Source organism: Onychomys torridus, chromosome 11 (genome assembly GCF_903995425.1).
Source record: "Onychomys torridus chromosome 11, mOncTor1.1, whole genome shotgun sequence".
NCBI classification, from domain to species: Eukaryota; Metazoa; Chordata; class Mammalia; order Rodentia; family Cricetidae; genus Onychomys; species Onychomys torridus.
The window spans coordinates 3,979,862-4,002,474 of NC_050453.1; the positions used below are offsets into that span (position 1 = coordinate 3,979,862).

The 22,613-nt window shown below is 38.7% G+C and overlaps 1 protein-coding gene across 3 annotated transcripts in view; it reads left to right on the top strand.

The window, feature by feature from the left end:
• The window catches only part of Dtl (denticleless E3 ubiquitin protein ligase homolog), a 35,616-nt gene that overhangs the window by 5,101 nt on the left and 7,902 nt on the right, over positions 1-22,613 (top strand). For 2 of the 3 annotated variants that reach the window (XM_036202719.1, XM_036202721.1), the window contains 10 exons: positions 14-75; positions 154-274; positions 4,666-4,731; positions 5,854-5,966; positions 7,021-7,094; positions 8,601-8,704; positions 8,943-9,047; positions 12,497-12,609; positions 17,346-17,435; positions 19,971-20,106. In XM_036202719.1, the coding sequence (XP_036058612.1) occupies positions 14-75; positions 154-274; positions 4,666-4,731; positions 5,854-5,966; positions 7,021-7,094; positions 8,601-8,704; positions 8,943-9,047; positions 12,497-12,609; positions 17,346-17,435; positions 19,971-20,106 (984 nt within the window). Of the gene's footprint in view, positions 1-13; positions 76-153; positions 275-2,456; positions 2,489-4,665; positions 4,732-5,853; positions 5,967-7,020; positions 7,095-8,600; positions 8,705-8,942; positions 9,048-12,496; positions 12,610-17,345; positions 17,436-19,970; positions 20,107-22,613 lie in introns of those variants that run through there. The other variant, XM_036202722.1, reaches the window with a different exon arrangement.

A 22,613-nucleotide genomic window follows, 5' to 3' on the forward strand; every position in this document is an offset into this window, starting at 1 on the left:
TTTCTTTGTTTAGAGTGGATGGCTCACTGGAATGCTGTCTTTGACCTGGCCTGGGTACCTGGTGAACTTAAACTTGTAAGTGAATTTTATTAGGCCTGAGTAGATGCAGAAAAATGGTTTCTTTCTTCAATTTAACTATGTTATTTTTGGAAGGTTACAGCAGCAGGTGATCAAACAGCCAAATTTTGGGATGTGAAAGCTGGTGAGTTGATGGGAACATGCAAAGGTCATCAGTGCAGCCTCAAGTCTGTAGCTTTTTCCAAGTTTCAAAAAGGTATGTTGGTGTTCATCATTTTAGTCCCTTAATGGTGGGAGATACAATGCCATAATTGTTTGTCTGCTCTGTGGAAGTTGTTTATTTAATCTAACTAGGTGGTGGTGATTTCAGTATGACTGAAAATGAAGTTAAGTTGGTTAAGGCCCATCAATTTTTTTTTTCTTAATGTGTATGGGTGTTTTGCCTGCAGTATGTCTGTGCGCTACATGTGTACTGTGCCTATGGAGGCCAGAATAGGGCATTGGATCCCCCTGGGACTAGAGTTAAGAAGGTTGTGAGCCACTCTGAGGGTACTGGAAATCAACACAGTACTTTAATTTCTGAGCTGTCTGTCCAGCCTCTTGTGTCCATTTTTAGGTCATTATCTCCATCTTGTCTGGGAAGTTTAATAATAGTCTTAAGTCAATTTTGGTTTTTCTATGACCAACTTTGAAGATGGATAAGATAGTAGTACTATTAACTATTTGAGTTTTTGAGATAAAGTCTCACTATGTAGCCCAGTAGACCTTACTGTGTAAAGCAGGCTGTCCAGGAACTCCCTGAAATTCATATGCTTCTGCCTCCCACATGCTGCGATTAAAGGCATATGCTATTGTGCTTGGCAGAATACTCTGTTTTTAAAAAGAATATTATCATTTATTCACACAGATACTCGGGAATATTAAACTGAGCTATTGAATTGGTTTAGGCTTTTGGCAAAGTTAAACTTTGGTATTTTTCTGGGACAGAGTCTCAGACTCCTCAGAAATTTGTGATCCTCCCACCTCAGCCTGCTACATTGGTGTTACAGGCATGTGTCACCATTCCCAGGTCACAGAGTTACTTTTAGTCTGCTCTTGTTGCTGTGAAGCTAAAATTCTGAAGAGGTAGTATATGTCATGAGTCTCATTGGACTTGGAGCTCATTAATTAGACTTGCATCTGGTATTTATTTGGGGGTTGGGATCTGAACTCAGATCCTCTTGCTTGTGCATCAAGTACTTTACCCACTGAGCCATCTCCCCAGCCCTCAATTGGCTTTAGATGTTAGCTCTCACGTGTGTCATGGAAATGTGTGATGTCTATGACTCCAAGATGCTCTTAGGGCTGTTGACAGCAGAGTACTAGCCACCATCTTATAATTTAAACTTCTGCTGGTATGACTGCCACATAACTTGTCATTAACATGTGTATTATATGAAATTAAGAATATTTGTGTTCTGATTTGTTGTACTCTTAGATTTAAGTTAAGTTTTAAAAGTGTAATGTGGATAAGTTTATGCTAATATATAAAAGAAAAGGCATTGGGTGGACAGGGAGCTGGTGGGCTTTTATCCTGGCTGCTAGTAGGATACTAGTTAACCTAGTTGGAAACTGCCCACAAGGTCCCATAGTTTGGTCAGTGAAACAGATTAGGTTACAGCCTGCCTTCCTCTTAGCCATGCATAGACAACTTTACATTTTATTTTAGGCTTTGCATTGTCATTTTGATCTCCTTGGGACTTCGTTTTTTAATTCAGTTGGATTGGTGCCCAATACCATTTTTTCATGAAAATAATTGTGAGCATAAAAGGAGGTGAGATATGAATCCACTTTTTAAACCCTGGAAACTATAAATGCTTAGTGAAGTTTTTGTATGGATTTTTTTTTTTTTTTTTTTTTTTAGTTTTATGGTAGCATGGTAGAAAAGTTCTTTGGTACAGTCATTCAACCCTAAATGAACAGGATACAAGTGATCCTAATTGGACATGATAATACTAATGAAATTTATCTCCCTTGAATGGCTACCTTCGGAAGATTTGTAAATTAGACACGTACACTTTGTTTTGCCAGAAAGGAGGAGATAGCATTAGAATTTCTGGTAGATGATTAAAATTAACTGCATTTACTTCAGTAACGTCTCCTATTTGAACCTCTCTCATTCTTCACTTCAGTTTGAAGCCAGTCCTTCACCCTAAGTTACTGGTTCTCGACCCCAGTGAACATTGGCTCTCTAAAGATTTTTTTAAAACATGCTAATTAGTTAAATGGTAATCTCTGGGAGGTGAGCCAGGGGTTTTTTGTTTTTGTTTTTTAAAACCTCAAGGGATTCCAGTGTACAGCAAAGTTGAATATTTTTATAGCTTTTTAAATTTAAACTTACTTTAAGAATTTCATCCGTGAGTACTGCATTTACATCATTTCTGCCCCTTCCCCTCCAACTCTTCCCATATAACTCCACATTTTCAAATTTGTGACCTTTTAAATTAATTTTGCATACACACGTGTGTATTTATGTGTCAGGTTTCTGTAGCTGTGGGGATACTGCTGTTCTTCCAGTCACTTTCTGCTTGATCATGGGCAAACCTCCTGCAATTTTGTTTCTTTGATTTCATTATTAATCAGGAGTATGATAAAGCTTACACAGTTTGGAGACAAGACCCAAAAGTACAAATTCTGTGAATGTTGAGATTTGGTTGGCTCAGGGAAGGTGGGCCACACTAGAATGTATATATGTACAAACTGACAATAGGACCACTCCATAGCATGGTTAAGGGGAAGGTGTTTATTATAGATATGAGAGAACAGCCAGGGGTATCTGCACAAGTCAAGAGCAGGAAAAGTAGTAGACTGAACATGGCCAGCAGCCTGGACCAACCAGGCCAAGAGAGAAGCAGGAGCAGAGTAGAGATAGAGGGGTGAATTAGTGGCTGGGGGTAAGGGAAGCCTGTGAGCTGGGGAAGTTCAGAGTAAGGAGGAGGTGAGAAGAGGGACTTGTGATACTGAGGGAGCCTGCAAGCCAGCTACACTTCAGTATGCTAATAGGTAAGATAGCCATTTCTCCCATCTGCCTGTTGGAATTTGGGGAAATGGAGTTTCCTTTGGACCTGACAATATGTACTTATAATCTACTGAGTCTATTTAGTGTTGCTTGTATGTACATGAATTTAAGGCTGATCACTGAGGATTAGAAACTTATCAGGGGGTTGGTCCATAGAGGAAATTGACTTTTCTCTCTCTACAACCATTGATTTTCCTGTAGTCTTCATGTAAGGGTGAAGCCTTGTGAGATTTCCTCTGCCCATGTTGGCGTGTTGGCTGGTATTGTCATTCTGTGGGCCTTGATTAGGCAGCCACATTGTTGAGGTTTCCAAGGTGCAGCAGCCCTGTGATATCTATCTAGAAGACCCATCTCAAAGCAGGTGTTGTGCTCTTCTGGCCCGTAGGACCTTTAACACTCCAGCTCCTGTAGTGTTCCTGATGCCTGTGTGTAGGGTTATGTTATAGATGTACCAGTTGAAGGTGGGTACAGAACAATCACTTAACTGCATGTCAGCTGTGAGTCTCTGTAAATAGTTTCCATCTGCTGCAAAAAGAAGCTGCTTTGGTAAGGGCTGAGCGCTACGTTGACCTTGCTGGTGCATAATGGGTAAGCTGTTGAAACCATATGACATGTGCAATAATTAATACAGGAGGGCAATGGCTCTATCATTTAGTTTGTTAGCCCCAATCGTGTCATCCCGAGATGAGGCTGGGTTAGGAGACAGAAATAAAAGTTCACTCTCTAGCACTTCTACTCTGTGCTCTTGTGATAGAACCCCTCTCCACCTTTCCCTGGGTTCTCCACCTCCAAAGGAAGGTGGCATGTTTTTCTATTTCCATTCAGTTACCTTTTGACCCATTTGCTGTGGTCTAGTCACTTGATTTAGTTAACCATGTATTTTTGTTCAGTATCCACAAAGCTCTCAAGTAGTTGTTTTGGTACTTTGTTCAGTTTATAGCTATTATAGTTGAGTCAGTTTGTTAAATGCTCGTTCTTCCATATAAGAAGCAGAATTTCTTTTTAAATTTTTTTTTTTTTATGTATACATTTTGCAATAAACCCTAGGGCCTTGTATGTACTGGGTGAATGCTATGCTACTGAAGCCATGTACCTAGCTTTCATTTTTACTTAAAAAACAAAACATTACAACTAACAATGGAAGTTCTGTGTTCTTTTTAATCATGGTCCCCCTTCCACACCCAGAGGCAGTCCTTTTACAAATTGTATGAAATTGCATGTTCTCGTGCTAGACAATACAACTTGCCAAATTGGAGTATCTCTATAGTAGTTCTGCTGAAGATATTTTTATGAGTTTCTTATCTTTTCTCTGCCCGTTTCTCATCTGTAAAACAGAAGAATAATATATACCTACTAGATTGACAGGGAAAAGGTGAGATAATGTATGAAAAGTATGTAGAATGGTATATATTACTTAAGGTACTAAGCTCTCCTCTGTGTTAACAATTGCTTGGTTATCATTTTTCTAGAATCTCTAATGCCAAATTCAGTACTTTAGGAGAATGTATTCTCTAGGAAATTTAAATGGAAAGAAAACATATCTTTGACTCATTTTGCCAACATTTCGATGAACTCTTTTTTCCCCACAGCTGTATTCTGTACGGGTGGGAGAGATGGCAACATTATGATCTGGGACACCAGGTGCAACAAAAAAGGTAAGCTGGTTTTCTCTAAATTTTGCTAAATGTGATATCACCCTATGCTTAGTAACATAATTAAGGTACTGGAAATAGAATGAAAATGTTAGTGATTTCATCTGATACCAGCAGGGGGCACTTGTGTTCACAGTCCTACATTTCTGCTCATTGCTCAATTCTCAAGGTAATAATTATTGCAAAGCTATTAACTTATGTTTTTAATCTCATATTATATCTGAATTATAATTCCATTTACCTAAAATAATGGTAGAATTGAAAGTACTAATGCATAGGTTCACTGGATAAAGGTTTGTTTTGGGTATTTTATTTGTTTTTAACTTTCCTTTTTTGGGCCAACAAGACACCTCATCAAATAAAGGTACGTGTCATCAAAGCCTAACTACCTGGGTTCAGGTCCCTTATGGTAGAAGGAGAGCACAAACTCCCTCCGGTTGTCCTCTAACCTCCATACTCTGACACAATGGAATATATTCCCCTCCCTCATCCGTCACTAAAAAAATAATTTCTCCCTTAGTTTTAAAGAATCAGATTAAATTAAATATACGCTTGTATTGCACTGTGATGGTGTTAAAGCAGGCGGTCACTAATGTGTTTACTGCTAATTTACATATTGATTTAAGAATATTAATAAGCTGTATTTTACGGGCAGTTTTATTTCATAGTAGCAGTGAAGTATAGAGAGTTCCATATATACTCAGCACTTACACATACAAAACCTTCCCAGTGTCAGCACCCTACATTCAGTTGGGCGTAGATTTTTCAGCTGGTAAATGTTCATTGACACGTGATAGCCCCAAATCCAAAATTTGCATTAGGGTTTACTCTTTATGTTACATATGATGTGGATATTAACAAGTAGATGATACACGTCTGCCATTATAATACATAGAGTAGTTCTTTTCCCTAAACTGAATCAATCTGTGCTCTGGTGTTTATGTCTACTTCCTCACTAAGCCTTGCCACCACTGATTTTTTTAACTGTCTCCATGGTTTAATTAACTACTTTATATTTTATTAGTAAAAAAAAAATCACATAATTTTGAGGTCCTATGCAGAAATGTTCAAACGTTCAACCTGAAATCAGAAAACACTAAAACCAATTTCCTTGGAACTTTTCAGATGGATTTTATAGACAGGTGAATCAGATCAGTGGAGCTCACAATACTGCAGACAAGCAAACCCCTTCCAAACCAAAGAAGAAACAAAATTCCAAAGGACTTGCTCCTTCTGTGGTAAGGTTTTAGAGAAGTATACATATAAGTAGGGTTTTGTTGTTGTGTTTGCTTGTTTTTGAACAAGCTCTCCATGTATGCTTAGGCTGACCTGGAATACTAGGTATGTTGCTTCAGTGGCATAGCATTCACCCAGTACAGTTATGAAGTAGCAGCAAAAATAATGTTATAGTTAGGGGTCACCATAGCATGAGGAGCTGTGTTAAAGAGTCGCAGTATTAGGAAGGTTAGGAACCACTGCCCTGAAACAATGGTTAAAAAAGAAAAACCAAGTCGTTGCTAACTACTTAAACATCTTAGGTAATTACAGGATCTTTTCCTAATCTTGAAGAATGTAGGTTGAGCGCTTAGTAGACCAGAGGAAAGTGAATAAACTGTCACACTTTGAAAACGTTTTATCTCAACAGGAGAGAGACCTTTGATCTTCAGAACTAACAAGTTGGCTGATTAACATTGTATTGTTTGAGCCACATACTCCAGAACCAGTCCTCTAGTCTGTTCATACATATGACACCTCATTTTAGTCTCCCATGGCGCTCTTACTCTCTGCAGAGTGTGTGGTCTGCTCTCTCCCCAGTTTTGAGGATGGCCAGCAGCTCTGTTATTTACTCTGGGATACCTGGGTCTTCCAATTCCATGGATGTAGCCTAGTGAGGGTGACTCATAGTTACTCAGTAGCTGATGGTATTGGGATAGGGGAACTGCAATGCTTGTGGAAAGTGAGTGGATGCTTCTTACAGCATTCAGGGCAGCTATAGGCGTGTGGGAAGTCAATTTTCAGCTTGTAGCATTCCTTGATTGCCTGTAGTTCTTTGTGTATGGGGCCTGTGAGATTTCCCCTTTCCATGTTAGTATGTCTATTTGTGTTGTGATTTGGGTCTTGTTTAGGCAGCCATATTGTTAAGGTGTCATCTGTGAAGCTTCTTGACATTTCTAGAAGATACAATCTCATAGCAGGTTCAGAAAACCTAGTTTTAAGTACCTTGTTTTCTAACTGGTAGAGGCTGTGATGACCAAAACAGAATTTCCTTCTTTTTCTCCCTTGTGTTCTTAGGATTCCCAGCAGAGTGTTACTGTGGTCCTCTTTCAGGATGAGAACACGTTAGTCTCAGCAGGAGCTGTGGATGGGTAAAAGACTTCATTTCTTCTACTTTTTCCCCAGTGCCTTTGGAGAGCTACTGTAGTACCTAAATTCCACATAGTGGATGCTGTAGCTGGGAAGAAGGTTACAGGTCACAGTGGAAAATAAACAGCCAGAACTCCTCAAATAATTGAGGTAATACATGTGCTTGGCACATGTCTCTAGCACATAGGAACAATATTTGCTTCTGTGGGGTGGGAACTTGCTTGCCTTTTAATAGTATAGTTAAGGCCTAAATGCTTCTATATACTTGTTATCTATGATTGATCTAAATTTTGATGGCCAAGTAAGTGTGGTGCTTATTCATATATTCTTTTTCTACAGAATATTGTAGAAAATAGATTATTTACGTGCAGGTGCTCTTTAAAATGTACCTTTTTGCCTATTATATTTCCAGATGCATTGTTTTCAAGTTTTGTTTTGGTTTTGGTTTTTCTAGACAGGTATTTCTCTATGTAGTCTTGGCACTTGCTTTGTAGATAGACCAGGATGGCCTTGAACTTAGAGAGATCTGCCTGCCTCTGTCTCCTGAGTGCTGGGATTAAAGGTGTGATTACCGCCACCTGGTTCATTCAAGTTTTTGATTTAAAAAATGTCTTACTGATTAGGATTTCTATTGTTTTCTGTGGGAGTAAAATTCTTGTATGAACCAAGTTCTCAAGCAAGAATGGGGAGTTAACGAAAAGTTAATACTGTTTGTGAATGACTATGAAAGTTTGCTCCATTTATTTCTAAAGATGCTGCCATTTTATGACAAGTGTGTAGTTTCAGGTTACCCACAAAGTAGAAGTAAGGATTGAGACAATTATCTCAATAGGTGAAATGAAAAAAATATTTTCCCCTTCCACAGGAAAAAGTGTTTGCTAAGGAGTTATGTATAGAAATAAAGCATAGGGTATGTCCCTTGCATTTCAGGGGATATGTGCAGAGTTAGATTTAGGAAGTTTTTTTTTTTTTTTTTCCTAAAAGAACAATGGAACATCCACTGTTGGCATCTAACCTCCATCTTCCTTTTCCCGATACTTTGAAGTAAGTGCCAGTGACTCATCATTGGGTCAGATCACATCTGTTTCCGTTTTTGTATGAAACTGTAAGCTTGACATAGTATGAAACAATAATATGAAATAGCTAAATTGAATTCCCAATGAGATAGCCTCAGTGTAACTGGGCATTGTGCCAGAGGAGATAGATTAAAAGTCATTTCACACTCATATCAGTAAAATTGTTGGAATAAGTCTAGACCAGAGGTTCTCAACCTGTGGGCTGTGAGCCCTTTAGGGGGGGCGTCAAATGACCCTTTCATGGGGCTCATCTAAGACTATTTGCATATCAGATAGTTACATTATGGTTCATACCATTAGCAAAATCACAGAAGTAGCAACAAAAATCATTTTATGATGGGAAGGGTCACCACAACATGAACTATCACAGCACTAGGAAGGTTGAGAACCACTGGTCTAGATAATTTATAAAAAACTTATCTTGGTTTTTAGGATAATCAAGGTATGGGATTTACGCAAGAATTATACTGCTTATCGACAAGAACCCATAGCATCCAAGTCTTTCCTGTACCCAGGTACCAGTACTCGAAAATTAGGTAAGCCTTAATTTGTCTATAGGATTTGGGGAGTAAAATGTGAATTTCAATTAAGAAAAAAATGCTTTAATACCAGGCTAATTTTCAGCAGAGACTTGAGAGATAAAAGTATATGGTTGTAAAGATAAAATCTCAATATAGTTTTGATTTCTATATATTTTAGAAGCAGTTTTCTAATGACATGAACTGTTTTGTTCCCACAGTTTAACCTCATTGACATTCTATTAACTTTTTCCAGGTTATTCAAGTTTGGTTTTAGATTCTACTGGCTCTACTTTATTTGCCAACTGCACAGATGACAACATTTATATGTTCAATATGACTGGCTTAAAGACTTCTCCAGGTAAGATATTAGTCATTCAAATTCTCTTACAGGAAACTAATGCTTGCTCTTTTGCTAATGAAAATTCAGTAGTGGTTTTCACTTTTTGTTTTGTTTTCCTAAAATAAACATGAGCCACATGAGGATTCTGCCATCTTTAATTAGTTTCTGTGGTGTTTCATGAGTATGCTCCTGTGACCATTCCATAAGTAAATAGACTCCTACTCTGTGGTGAATAGTGAGTCTCCTGAAGCCATGCTCTTTGGACTATGTTTAGGGTTATCATTAAGGTTTACTTATTTTATATGTATGAGTTTTTGCTTGCATGTATATATACCAAAACATGCCTAGTGTCTGTGGACCCTGGAAGGGGGTATCAGATCCCCTAGAACTAAAGTTTATGGATGGTTATAGCCACCAAATGGGTGCTGGGAATCAAACCTGGGTCCTTTGCAAGAACCAGTGTTGTAAACCACTGAGCCATCTCTCCAGCCCCTAAGATTATCTTGATCTTCTGTTTAATAAGCTTGCAGAATAAAACTGTTCTCAACTTTTTGTCCTGTTAAAATTAGAGGGTTGAGTTTTACAGACTTCCCGGATAGTTCTCACCTTTTCAGTGTTGGATGAAGACCATTTGTCTCCTGAGGTGTTTTCTTCCCTAACATACCTTTTTCTTTTCTCTCAAGAATATAAAATTAGGGGGCTGGGGTTGGTGAAGAGATGACTTGGTAGTTAAGAGCAATTATTGCTTTTGCGGAGTTCCCAAGTTCAATTCCCAGTACACACATGGTAGCTCACATCTGTCTTAACTCCAGTTATAAGGGATCAGAGATGCCCCCTTCTGGCTTGTGTGTAGGATACTAGGCATGTCCAAGGTAAACAAACATGCAGGCAAAACGTTCATACACATAAAAAGAAAATAAGTAAATATTTTTGAAAAGAGTATAGCAATAGAGTCTGAGACTAGTCTCGGAATTGGTGAGCTCCAGGTTCAGTGCGAGACTTGTCTAGGGGTCGGGGTGGAGTAATGGTGAAGAGAAGACATCTGATATCATTGACTTGGCCTCCACACAGTCAGTGTATATACAGCACACAGGATACACACACGAGATAAACCTAATCCTGGTTCATTATCAGGTGTGTACTATCTTATGTGTATTTTCCTGTAGTGTAGCACAAAAAGGGTCTTGACTGCAGTTTGCTATTCTGCCATTAAACACTAATAATTTAGTAACCTTTTTCTGCCCTTTTAAAATTATTCTCATGGATAGATTTGTTTTTTAGAATGCTAGCCAGGTGTAGTAGCACATGCTTTTAGTCCCAGCACTCAGGTGGTAGAGGTAGGCAGATCTCTGTGAGTTTGAGGACAGGCAGAGCTGCATAATAAAGAGACTCTGTCTCAAAAAAAATTAAGTGTGTGTGTGTATGTGTGTGAGAGAGAATGTATTAAATGTGTGAATAAAAAGCATCTGGTAATTACTTGCCTTTTCAAGACTTTGGGAAAGATGGGAACTTCATGTTTGAGTGATTTTTTTTGTTTATTCATAATATTATATTGTATTAAGTAATAGTTATATCCTATGCCCAGTTCAGCATCAAAAAAATAAATAAATAAATTGAAGCCAGGCATAGTAGCAAATGCTTATAATTCCAGTGTTTTGGGACACTAAGGCAGGAGGACCAGGAGTTCAAGGCCACATAATAAGATTCTGTCTCCACCTCGAAACAACAAAAAAATCAAAGTGAACTAATTATAATTAAAGCTATTGGAGGATTTTAGGAGAATTTTTACCATATTTGAAACATTTGCAGTGTGCTTCATACTAGCTTTTCCTAAACCAGCAGAGGGCAATAAAAACAGGGTTAGTGGGAAATTCAATTTATAATTTTCCATTCATAGTTCAGCACAGAAAATGAATAATTTCAGTTTCAGAGCAGTGTTCAGAATGAAGGAACCTCTTTAATTCTATAGGTCTTTATGATAGTGAGAGTTTTGTTAGTTTCAGTATTATTGTTTTTTGAGACAGTTTCACAGTGTAGCCCTGGCTGTCCTAGAACTCAAATCTGTATGTTGACCAGGCTGGCCTCAAACTCAGAGATCTGCCTGCTGCCTCCTGAGTGCAAAAGGCATGTGCCACCAACACCCAGGTATCATAGTTAGTTTATAATATATCTATCTAAATTGATTCGTGCTGAACTTCACTTTTATAGTAAAAATCTCTGCTGCAGAAAATATTTGATAGATAGGGTTTTATTTTTAAGTGTGTATGAGTGTTGTGTCTGTGTGTACACCACAGAATTCTAGACAATTATGAGCCTTGTTGTTGGTGCTGGGAATTGAACCTGGGTCCTCTGGAGAGCAGCCAGTACTCTTAACTCTTGAGCCATCTCTGCAAATTCATTTTGTTTTTGTTTTTCTTTAAAAGGTGTAAATACTAAGTTTTTTTCCACTCTATTTTAAAAATAGAATGGATTTCTGTGAGCACTTTAACCAAAAGTCTCTAACATTCCTACTGCTACATTGTTTCTGTTAAGCATTCGATTTTTTTCTCCCTGCTTTATCTTAAAATTCTCTGGTAACTGAGCTTTCTCCCTTAAATTTTCTGTAGTGTTCTGATGCCAGCAGTCTCAAGAGCACATTGTGCAAGATAAGGTTTCTTGCTCTTTCTGAATGAATAGTGAGAAACCTAACCCAAACTGAGTGGCTTACAGATGAACATACATTGTACCCCTCTAGGTCCATTTATCATTCAGCCTGTTAAAAGAACTAAATTTCAGCCGGGTGTTGGTGGCGCACACCTGTAATCCCAGCACTCGGGAGGCAAAGCCAGGTGGATCTCTGTGAGTTCGAGGCCAGCCTGGGCTACCAAGTGAGTTCCAGGAAAGGCGCAAAGCTACACAGAGAAACCCTGCCTCGAAAAACAAAACAACAACAACAAAAAAATTAATTTTCAAAAAACAAAAACCTCTGTATCTCAACCAGAATTCAAATTCTTTTCACTCATTTTTACCTTTTTGTTCAGCAAATATTTGGAGTTTAATTAACAAATATTCTGTTTAAAGTGCTATGGTCTAGAAAGAAGTGAGATGTACCCTCAAGTTCACAGTCAGTGGAGAAATCAAATCAATGTGTTACCAATGAAGAAAATCCACATATAGGTTAAGGGTAGGGGCATGATCTGCATTTGCTATAGGATTGGACATCCTGCATTCTTTTTCATGACATTGTTATGTGACATTTGTTCACTTCCATACCAAATAGTTTGTGTTGAACTCACTAGATTGGGTCTAACAGAAGCCTCATTTGTAGGTTGTGTTTTGTTTTATTGTTTTTATCACTTAGCTCCCTATTATTTGGTAGCAAGTTGGAGCAGTGATAACACTTGTATGATTTGTGTGTGAGTGTCTTTGCATTCATTGGAACACTGGAAATGGTAAGAGCCAAGTAACTTGGTTTTCTCCTCTGGCAGTGGCTGTCTTCAGTGGACACCAGAACTCGACCTTTTATGTAAAATCAAGTCTTAGTCCAGATGACCAGTTTTTAATCAGTGGTTCAAGTGATGAGGCTGCCTACATTTGGAAGGTAAGCCATCAGCTCCACACAAACAGAAGGGTTTGTCTAGTATGAGGTGTGCTTGCTGCAAGCACACACTGCTGGCTTTTTGCACCAAGTGTTTACAAGGTCACACCTTGCTTTGCACTTCCTTTTATGAATACCATGTATAAGAAAAAAGTGGTGGCGGCACACGCTTGTGATCCCAGTACTCGGGAGGCGGGAGGCAGAGGCAGGTGGATCTCTGTGAGTTCGAGGCCAGCCTGGTCTACCAAGTGAGTTCCAGGACAGCCTCCAAAGCTACAGAGAAACCCTGTCTCAAAAAACCAAAAAAAAAAAAAAAAAAAAAAGGTGTCATTCTGTGTCCTGCTTCATAGATTGTTGGGAGATGGTGAGTTCTGGAGAGTGATTAGAACCTTCAACACTGTCTTGCTTCTTAAATTACGGCACTGCCCATTCTGCTCCATAGTATCAGACACTTCCTTAGGTGCCAGTCCTTCCACAGAGCTGCATACAAAACAGTTACTCAAAACTTCCGGTATAATAACTGTATTCCTTCTTTAGCAAATATTTTAAGACAGTTAATAGTATTATTTAATATTTTCTTATTTTATAGATTTCCATTTCTGTTAAAGTGAATGTATAAGTCTTAAAATCCACATTTTATATATCCATATTCTAAAGCCATAGGCCAACAAACTTAAATGATATTAATAGAAAGAAGTACTAGAGAAAATGCTAAAGAATGAAATAACCTGGAGTTGTAAGGATGACATGCTCCCCACTGACAGCTGTCAGTGACAGTCGTCTTGGTGGTCACAAGATGGAGATGCTGTTCTAGCCAGGGCACTTAAGTTGGGCCCCTCTCTGATGTGCATGTTTCTTCCTTGGAGTTTTCATTGAAAATCATCTTATATACTTATATATATATATATGAATATATACTTGAGACTTCCATCTTACAAAAATAGCTTTTACCTGCTTTCTTTACTCTTTATGGAGTTTTTAGACTGTCACTTCTCTCTTGTATTTAATTCTGAGTTTCAGAGTGTTCTTCACGTGTTTTCTGTTTCTTCTTACTGCTGTTATTTCTCTACTTTAACTCTCAGCTTCGTCACAGAATTTTACTCATTCCACAAAGTCTGTGGCATTGAGGTTTCTTTCTTGAAAGAAAACACCAACTGAAATTTTAGACATACCAGATAACATATTAGAATGGCTAATTCCATAAAGTACACATGATTATGTATATAACTAAATATATACATATAAATTTTGCCAATTCTTAAAGTTTCTCTAGCACAGGATCTTTTTAAATTTTTATGTTTGGTAGTGTTTCCAGCCCATTCTTAGATCTCATCTCTGGCCACCAAGTATATGAGTGACCCTAACAATTTCCAGGCTTAGTTCCGTAGCACCCTGAATGACGTGGTTTAGACAGGATGTTCTCCTGCCTGTCCGCACATAGCTCAGTGTGCAGGCCCTGATATTTGAGATCTTGGCAAGTTTACTGCTCCTAAAATTGAATTTGCCCAGTGAGATGGCTCAGTTTCTCTTTTCCATTTGTTAAAGGAGGAGGAGTTTAAATGGGATTCCATGCAAGCTGGGTGTCTTTTAACTCTGTGTCACCTCTAATGAGTTAGATTAGGCTTTTGTAACGCCCTCACATAAGAAAAGAACAAAAGAAAGGAGTTTTGTATCTTCTGGCAAAAGAGAATGGCCTTTTGTAGAGTCCTCACTCCTCATTAAAAGAGAAATGTATTCATTTCCTACCCCTTGTCCCACCCGTATTTCACCACCCTTCCCTGTCTGTTTCTGATACAGCCCCTGAATAGTATTGAAATAGTTATAAATAAACTGATTTGGCACGGCCATTCTACCGCTGACTGGCAGAACACTGAGCCTGACACTTTAGGAAGTGTAAATGATCTCATGGCAAAAATAAAGATTAGATTTGGTTTCCAATTGGGCAGAGTAAGGAGATTTTGTGAGGAAAAGTGCTGATGGATTTTTTTTTGTATGCTTAAGTACTCAAAATGCTTTATGATATCTAAAAGTTAGAGCCATTTACTTCAAGAGGTGCCTTTTAATTTTAACTTTGGGGTCCCTGGGTCTTAAACATTCTATAAAAAGTAGAATATATAAAAGAGGACAGTTTTCTGTATTGACCACCCCAAAATGTGTAGCTGGAGCACTTTTCTCCAGGTCCCATTAAGCCCCAGCAGTCCAGTAGCCCACTTACAAAATGAACACACAGGCGCTTATATTATTTAAACTGCTTGGCCATTAGCTCAGGCCTACCATTGTCTAGCTCTTACTCTTATATTTAGCCCATTTCTATTAATCTATACTTTGCCACATGGCTCGTGGCTTACTTGTACCTTACATCTCGTTTGTCATGGCGGCGGCTGGCAGGTCTCTCCTCCCCAGCCTTCACTTCCCATAATTCTCTTCTCCGTTTGTCCCACCTATACTTCTTGCCTGGCTACTGGCCAATCAGTGTTTTATTTTAACCAGTCAGAGCAACACATTTGATATACTTGAACATCCCACAGCAAAAATGTTTAGGTTTTTTTTGTTTTGTTTTGTTTTTAACTTTAAGTGTATCCTTCCATGTGGTGGTGGTGGTGGTCACAGTGGTCACGGTCATGATAGTGATACACGCCTTTAATCCCAGCACTCAGGAGGCAGAGGCAGGCAGATCTCTATGAGTTCGAGGCCAGTCTGGTCTGCAGATGGAGTTCCAAAGCTACACAAAGAAACCCTGTCTTGAAAAAAAACAAAAAATAAAAAAGAGTGTCCTTCCTACTCAAAATGGAAGCTTTTTTAAAATTAATTCAAATAATTGTAGTAATGGTTTTTATAATAAATTGATGTTTAAAATGAATTTAAAACCATCTGAGTTTCATGAGGAAAAAAATACATCTTATTTAAAGAAGTCAAAGTATTGTATCTAAGATAGTCCTGTGCTGTCAAAGCCCTTGTTGCCAAAGTTCACAAAAAACTTAACCAGCAATTGGCTTCTACCTCTTCTTTTTATTAAAACAGAATTTAGGGGTTAGGTATAGTTGTTCACACCTGTAATTGAAGCACCCAGGAATTAGACACAGGAGGATCTCGAGTTTGAGGTGAGCCTGACAGGGCAAGACTGTATTTACAAGAAAATACAGAGATCTACTTAAGAGTTGAGAGTATAGTACATTACTAGCGTGCTTGCCTAGCGTGAAGGAGATTCTGCATTTGATTACCTAGCATCACCAAATAGTATTTCAAATGTACAATCAGCATGATCACTGTTGTACAACTTTCTTCACTATCTAATTTCTGAATGTCACACTAGGAGGAAACCACATTATCCTGTAAATATATCTTCATAGCCGCTCCCCTAACAATTTCCATATTGTCCTCCGGATTTTTGTCTGTTTGAGACATTTCATATAAACAGTATCACATATATGGAGCTTTCTGTCTGACCTTCATTTAGTATATTATCCAGGCTCGGGCATGTTCCACAGAACTTCATTCCTTCCAAATGATAAGAATATTCTACTTTATAGACAAGCCATAAGACTTTAATATTTTTGTATATACAGTTAGGTTCTCCTATGATACAGAAACTAAGGAATGGGCAGGGTCACAGGATGGCAGGAAGAAGTGATGTTTACCAGAGATGTTCACAGGGATGTGAGGATTTCCTCTCCCTTTAATCTGTTTGAGTCTTACATTAAACTTTAACTTAATAAGGCAAATTAAGCTCTGTCCCTTGTTTTTGCCATTTTATCATTGCACATTAGCCAGGTAGAGATAAGGTTGGTAATGATTGAGTCTGATAACCTCATGAATCAATATCAAGTCTCTTAGCTCTAATTTGATGACTCTGAAGCTGACTTAGTCACTGTCACAAATATTCTTCCTAAAGTTGCTTCCACTTTATGCAAATGATCCATGATTCAGAGCCTTAGGAAAATAGAGAATGCCTTCTCCAAGCTCCTTGCTCTTCAAATACATATACTAATAATAGCAATGTGAGCTTTTACTCTGTGTGCTGTAAAAGGTATTGATAACTCTGGAACAAATTGGCTGTACAATGCTATCAAGTGCCTATCACTGGAAGCATCCAATGATGAAAAAATAGGATTCTTAGTGACCTGCACAGTACTTCAATCTAACCTCTCTTAATATATTAAAATATATTAAAATGTGGGGTGAGATTACTTGAAATTTTAAATTGTCCTTCAGACAAATTAGCTAAAAAGTTTCAATGAAAAAGTATAAATTATAGCTTATGTCTCTCCAAATTGAAGATTATTCTATTCAAAATGAAAGGATGATACTTTGGATTTTGGTCATAGTTAGCATCTCTTGCTTTGGGGGGGGGGGGGAACTGACCTCTTATTCTAAAATGCCTGGTTGCCCATTTCAAGTACCTTCAGGATCCCATTGATTTTAATATTCCTGGAAGTAGCTGACTGTAGATCTGGATGTGTCCATGCAGTATAAAAACAGGACTGGATTGAAGAGCAGTACCTGGAACAGAACCTCAGCTCAGAAAGTTCAGTGGCTGAGGGACAGTGCCAACATTGCATTTTAGTTGAAATAAGAGCTGTCCTGTGTTTAGACCCATAGTCTTGATTGACTTTGTCTGTTGAACTGGATAGCTCTACCTTTGTTGACAACCCTAAAGCCCTGAGATTTAGTTAAAGAAGTTCCAGGCCTCTGTGGGGACTAACACTGTTCTGCTGACTTGTTTTCTCTGGTTTGGCCAGGTTTCCATGCCCTGGCATCCTCCTACTGTGCTCCTAGGTCATTCTCAAGAGGTCACGTCTGTGTGCTGGTGTCCATCAGACTTCACCAAGGTTTGTGGATGGATCTTCATAACTGGTTTTAAAAAGTGGAATCTAGATTTGTACATTTTCCCCCGGGGTAATACAGACTTTTATGTTTAGACATTTGAAAGAATCCAGGCCAGGCAGTGGTGGCACACGCCTTTAGTCCCAGCACTCGGGAGGCAGAGCCAGGTGGATCTCTGAGTTCAAGGCCAGCCTGGTCTACAGAGCAAGAGATCCAGGACAGGCACCAAAACGACACAGAGAAACCCTGTCACGAAACAAACAAAATAGAATCCAGGATGTGTGTGATACATATATACACACTTTCCCCTGCTTTTTTCACCAATATGAGAAATTATATACTGTAGGAGTAGAGTTGGAGTTCACTAAGTCATTCTTTTCTTAAATGTAGAATGAAATTTTGAACTGAAGATTCATTCGTCTTAAAATCTAAAGTGAAGGTCTAGAGAGGTGGCTCAGCTTAAAGAGAACCCGGGTTTGTTCCTAGCATCCACATCAACATCAGGTGGCTCATAGCTACCCGTAACTCCGGCTCCAGGGGGAAGTAGTGCATCTGCCCTCCGTGTGTACCTGCTCTCACAAGCTCACTCACACACATGCACACACACCAAAAACCACACAGCTTAAAATGCAAAAATGTTTTTAAAAATGTAAAAAGGCTAGAAATAGAAGCTATGTTTGTACATAGGAAGTTTTGTTGCTTGTCTTGTTCTTGACTAGCTATTTTCTGGTCTTCCAAAAACTTTCATCTTAGTGCATTGGCATACTAATGGCATTTCAGAACTGCTCTAGATTTCTTATAGGTTTTGTTTGTTTGTTTGTATGTATCCCTATTACATTTCTTTGGTTAGTTTCATAAAAGCTCTTTTTTATAAGTGTGCAGAAGAACAAGTTTCATTATGACACTTTCATGTACTTTATAAAAAAAAGCGTTGTTCCTTGCTCAGACAGACCTTTCTTAAACCTATTACTGTAGTTGTCTATAATTACATCCTAGTGACATTCTTTCTGAAATTCCATGTAATTTCTCTTGGAATGCCTGCTTTTTACACGGGTTATCAGATACACCATTGCATTGTCTTTTCAGGTTTTGAGGGATGTTTTTTGATTTTACTTTTGTGGATTTTTGTTTTTGAAAGAGAACACGCAGCTCAGAGCTTTGAACTCACTGTCTTCCTGCCCTGCCTAGTCTCCCAAGTGCTGGGGTTGCAGGTGCTTATCACTGTGCCCAGCTTTCAAGGATTTTTAAATAAGATAAAAAACATAAAGGAAACCAAGTGGTGGTGACACACACCTTTAGTCCCAGCCCTCTGGAGGCAGAGACAGGCAGATCTCTGAGTTCAAGGCTAGCCTAGTTTACAGAATGAGTTTCAGGACCGCAAGGACTGTTACACGGAGAAATCCTGATAAGGGAAAAAAAAAAAAAAAAAGACTATATGTATAATAGATGCCTATAAGTATAATTATTGTCACTGTAGCAGTTGTGGGGTTCCAATATTTTTCGTTGAGAAGTGAAATATGTGTCTTCTTTTGGCCTCCCAGTAAGGGAAGGAAAATGTTGCCAGTCTCTTGGGGGCCACGACTTAAAAGAACATGTGTTCTTTTTCCTTTCTGTTTAGTGACTGAAATAGAGAAATTATATAAACAAATGCTGGGGAACAGCTCTGGCATCAGTGGCCATTTGCCTCTAGCTCTTCAAGCTGGGCTTTCTCTGCCATAAAAGGCTTGGGACCAAGATCAGGAATAGTCAGATATTTTTAAAGGGGCAAAGGTTATTTTTAACTTCTTTCAGCCTAGTGAACTTTTGTTTTCATGGATTACTCCTTTACCTATCTGAAAAAGCATCTCTAAGAAATGGGTTTATTGTACTTGTCTCATCATGACTTAGCTTGGTGGCTAAGTCTGATCTGGGAATGTTCTCATTGCTTTAGCAAGAAGAAAAAATATGCAGAATTTAGAAGAAAATTATAAAAATTGAATAGTACTGATATGTACTAATCGAACATTTCACAGAAAGAGAATAAAGGGGAATCTTAATTACACAGTTATATAAAAAGTGTAAACACATGAGTTGCCTGGCTTCTTCAGAGACCAAAAGGAAATGGGCCTGTAATTGTAAAGCTGTAGGTTTTTGATAGTGTGCTGGACAGAGCCCTTTGTTCTTGCAGGGGACCCAAATTCAGTGCCCTGCACACACAACCACCTTCATTCTCATAGGATATGACGCTCTTTTCTGTTCTTTGCTGGCACACACATGTGTGCAGGCAAAACACACATGAAGATAATTTTTTTAAATGAAACTTACTGGCAGTAAGTTTCTTAGTAGAAAGTGTATTTTAAAAAAGAAAATGAAGTTTGCATCACGGTAAAGCTAGAATGATTCTCTAAAACAAGGATTGAAAGTAGATCATCTTTCAGCTAGCATCTGTGTTGTGTTATAGCAGACAAAAAATAAGTCACCATTCATGAGCCCCTAGGACACAATTCTTCTGATTTTGTTGTGAATCTTTGAAACTTCATCATTCTTTTCCTGGTTCTTAGATTGCTACCTGCTCTGATGATAATACACTAAAAATCTGGCGCTTGAATAGAGGTCTAGAGGAGAAACCAGGAGGCAATAAACATTCCATAGTGGGTTGGACCTCTCAGAAGAAAAAAGAGGCGAAAGCTGGCCTAGGTAAGGATAACATGCATTTTCCAGGTTTTCTTGGTTTTGTTGGTTGAGTCCTCCTGTGTATATGGGAGGCTAGATTTGCCTTTGTTTTGTAACATTTTTAAAGAAAAGCACTATCTTGGCATTTCTTAGAAAGAACTAACTGCCCTCTAACTGACCACTACTTTGTTTGCCATGTTCGAAAGGACTCCACTACAGTGATGGATTTAGTCGGCCATACCATGGACTGTCATATGTTGTGTGTGCTCTTCTTAATTTTATTTAGCAGTGCAGAAGACTCGTCTCCGATATAAACATCTTACTCATGAGTGTCAGTAAGCAAGCTAAAGAAGTAAAATACATCAGGTAACAGGAGGGCCTTATGTAGCAGAGGAAAAGACTGGAAATGTGCTGTCATGTTTCTGTGATAGAGAGGTCTCACTGACTTAGGGAAGAGAAGTAATTGGTGAGCCATGTGGGTATTTGGAAGACTGCTCTAGGCAGACAGCCTGGGAAGGCTAAGGCACTACAGCAGGAGTGCAGCTGGCATATTTTCTCTGCCTCCAGAAGGCCAATGCTAGCACTGAGGTCAGTGACAGACAGCAGGAAAGTAGTAGTCAAAAATGAAGTTCATAAATGGCATAGTCACCAAACCCTATGTCGTGACATGTGCCTGTAATCCCAACAGTCAGGAAAAGGAGGAGTTTGAGGCTAACCTGACCTTGTCTCAAGAAAACAAAAAGTAAAGCAAAAAAAGAAGATATTTAACAAAGTTTAAAAATTATTTAAATTCTGGGTATATTTATAAGAAAGTCCACAGAATATGCCAAAAGATCACATGTATGCTATGAGGGAGGATTTTTAAGGGTGATTTCTGGGTTTTTACTTGAGGCTACAGGATGGAGTTGTATTAACTGAGATAGGAATTGCTACAGTTTGATTTTGATGGAACATGACATTGTCTTACATTCAAAGGGGGAGGTATCACAGAGGCAGTTGGGTGTTTAATTCTGAGATTTAGGATGGAAGTGATAACTTTGGGGTGAATTATGATATAGGTAAAAATAGCTGTAGATGAAAGGCAAATAGAGCAAAGGCCTGAGTTACTGGACACCACCATTGTTTCTTTCGAGGAGGAGATGGAACCACAGACTTTGAATAGATACTGCCTGAACAGGAAACCCAGCAGTGTTATGCCTGGAAGCAGGGTCAACAAAGAAAATGACAGGTGTGACTTTGACCAGATGATTCCAACATTTAATTTAAAAAAAAAAAAAAAAAAAGACCCTATGAGCTAACCTTTGGCTTTGGCAATTTGGAGCTTAATAGAACAAACAACTTGCTGGAGTTTGCCTTGCTAGTCCATCACAACAGTGAGAAAAGAACTTGAGACACTGGTTGCCACCACTTAGTTGAAGGGTTTTATTATAAAGGAGAGGAGAGCGTCTCGGGAGAAGACAGTGTTCAATTGTGTGGAGTTTGCTATTTTATCCTTTTTTCAGGTGAGAGGTGAAGGTTCCATAGTGTGAAGTTGTCGTTAGAGCCAGAGCTCAAGTGCTTTTAGTCCACCATAGAGTAGTGTAGAGGCTGATCCAGCACAGCTGGTGGAGTTCCCATGGAGGCCAGCCTCAGAGATGGACGGGTGATTTCTCAAAGAGCACTGCCAAGTAACAGCCTGACCTAGGTGCCAATGGCTGACGCACTTGCCATTTGACCCTGGAAGCCAGCTTCCAGAACAGACTGACTGCTGTTAACCACACTGCCATTTGAGAATTGTGTTCATATGTTGTCCCGAGTTCTAATTGATGTTTCGACCATTTATTTCTGTCCTGGGTTCAGGTAGTCTGTCTCTGGCTTTTTAATGCTAACTACAAGGCATACCCTTCTGCCTTCTGACCTACTTTGCCCAACCAGCACCTGCTCTATTGTTTACTCTTCTATAACTGCTTCACTTGGAGATCTCACAGCACTGTCGAGGTTCTCAGTCTTGGCTAGGCATCAGAACCACTTGTGGAGCCTTTAAAAAATGTATCCATTGCTAGTCATGGATTTTGTAAGTCTTGAGTGGAGGACAAGTATTTGTGTTTTCATAAAACTCTAGGTAAGTCTTATGCAGCCAAGATTGAGATGCTCTGGTCTAGGCATTGAGGGACAGGATGATTATTCTACTTACAAAGATAAGGAACTCTCACTTGTTCAAGCTCAAATGTTTGTTGTCAGCTGGTTAGACAGCAGGATAATTATTATCAATTTTCTAATGCTTCTATCATCATATTATTAAGTAGCTGTGAAATTTCACATTGCTTAATAATTCCTTACTAAACACTAAATTCTCATCCCCCTCCTCTGGGCTCACTAGCTAGCTTAGGAAGCAATTGCAAAAACTATATAGTAACTACTGTAAACATTTCTCCTGGCTATACTAGTGAAAGGCTCTGGGAACCCATGTCTTCTGTGACAGGGTAGCTATGTTAGGAAAAAGAGTATGAATTATGCGGTTACCGGATCCTTGAAACATGAGGATTTTTGCC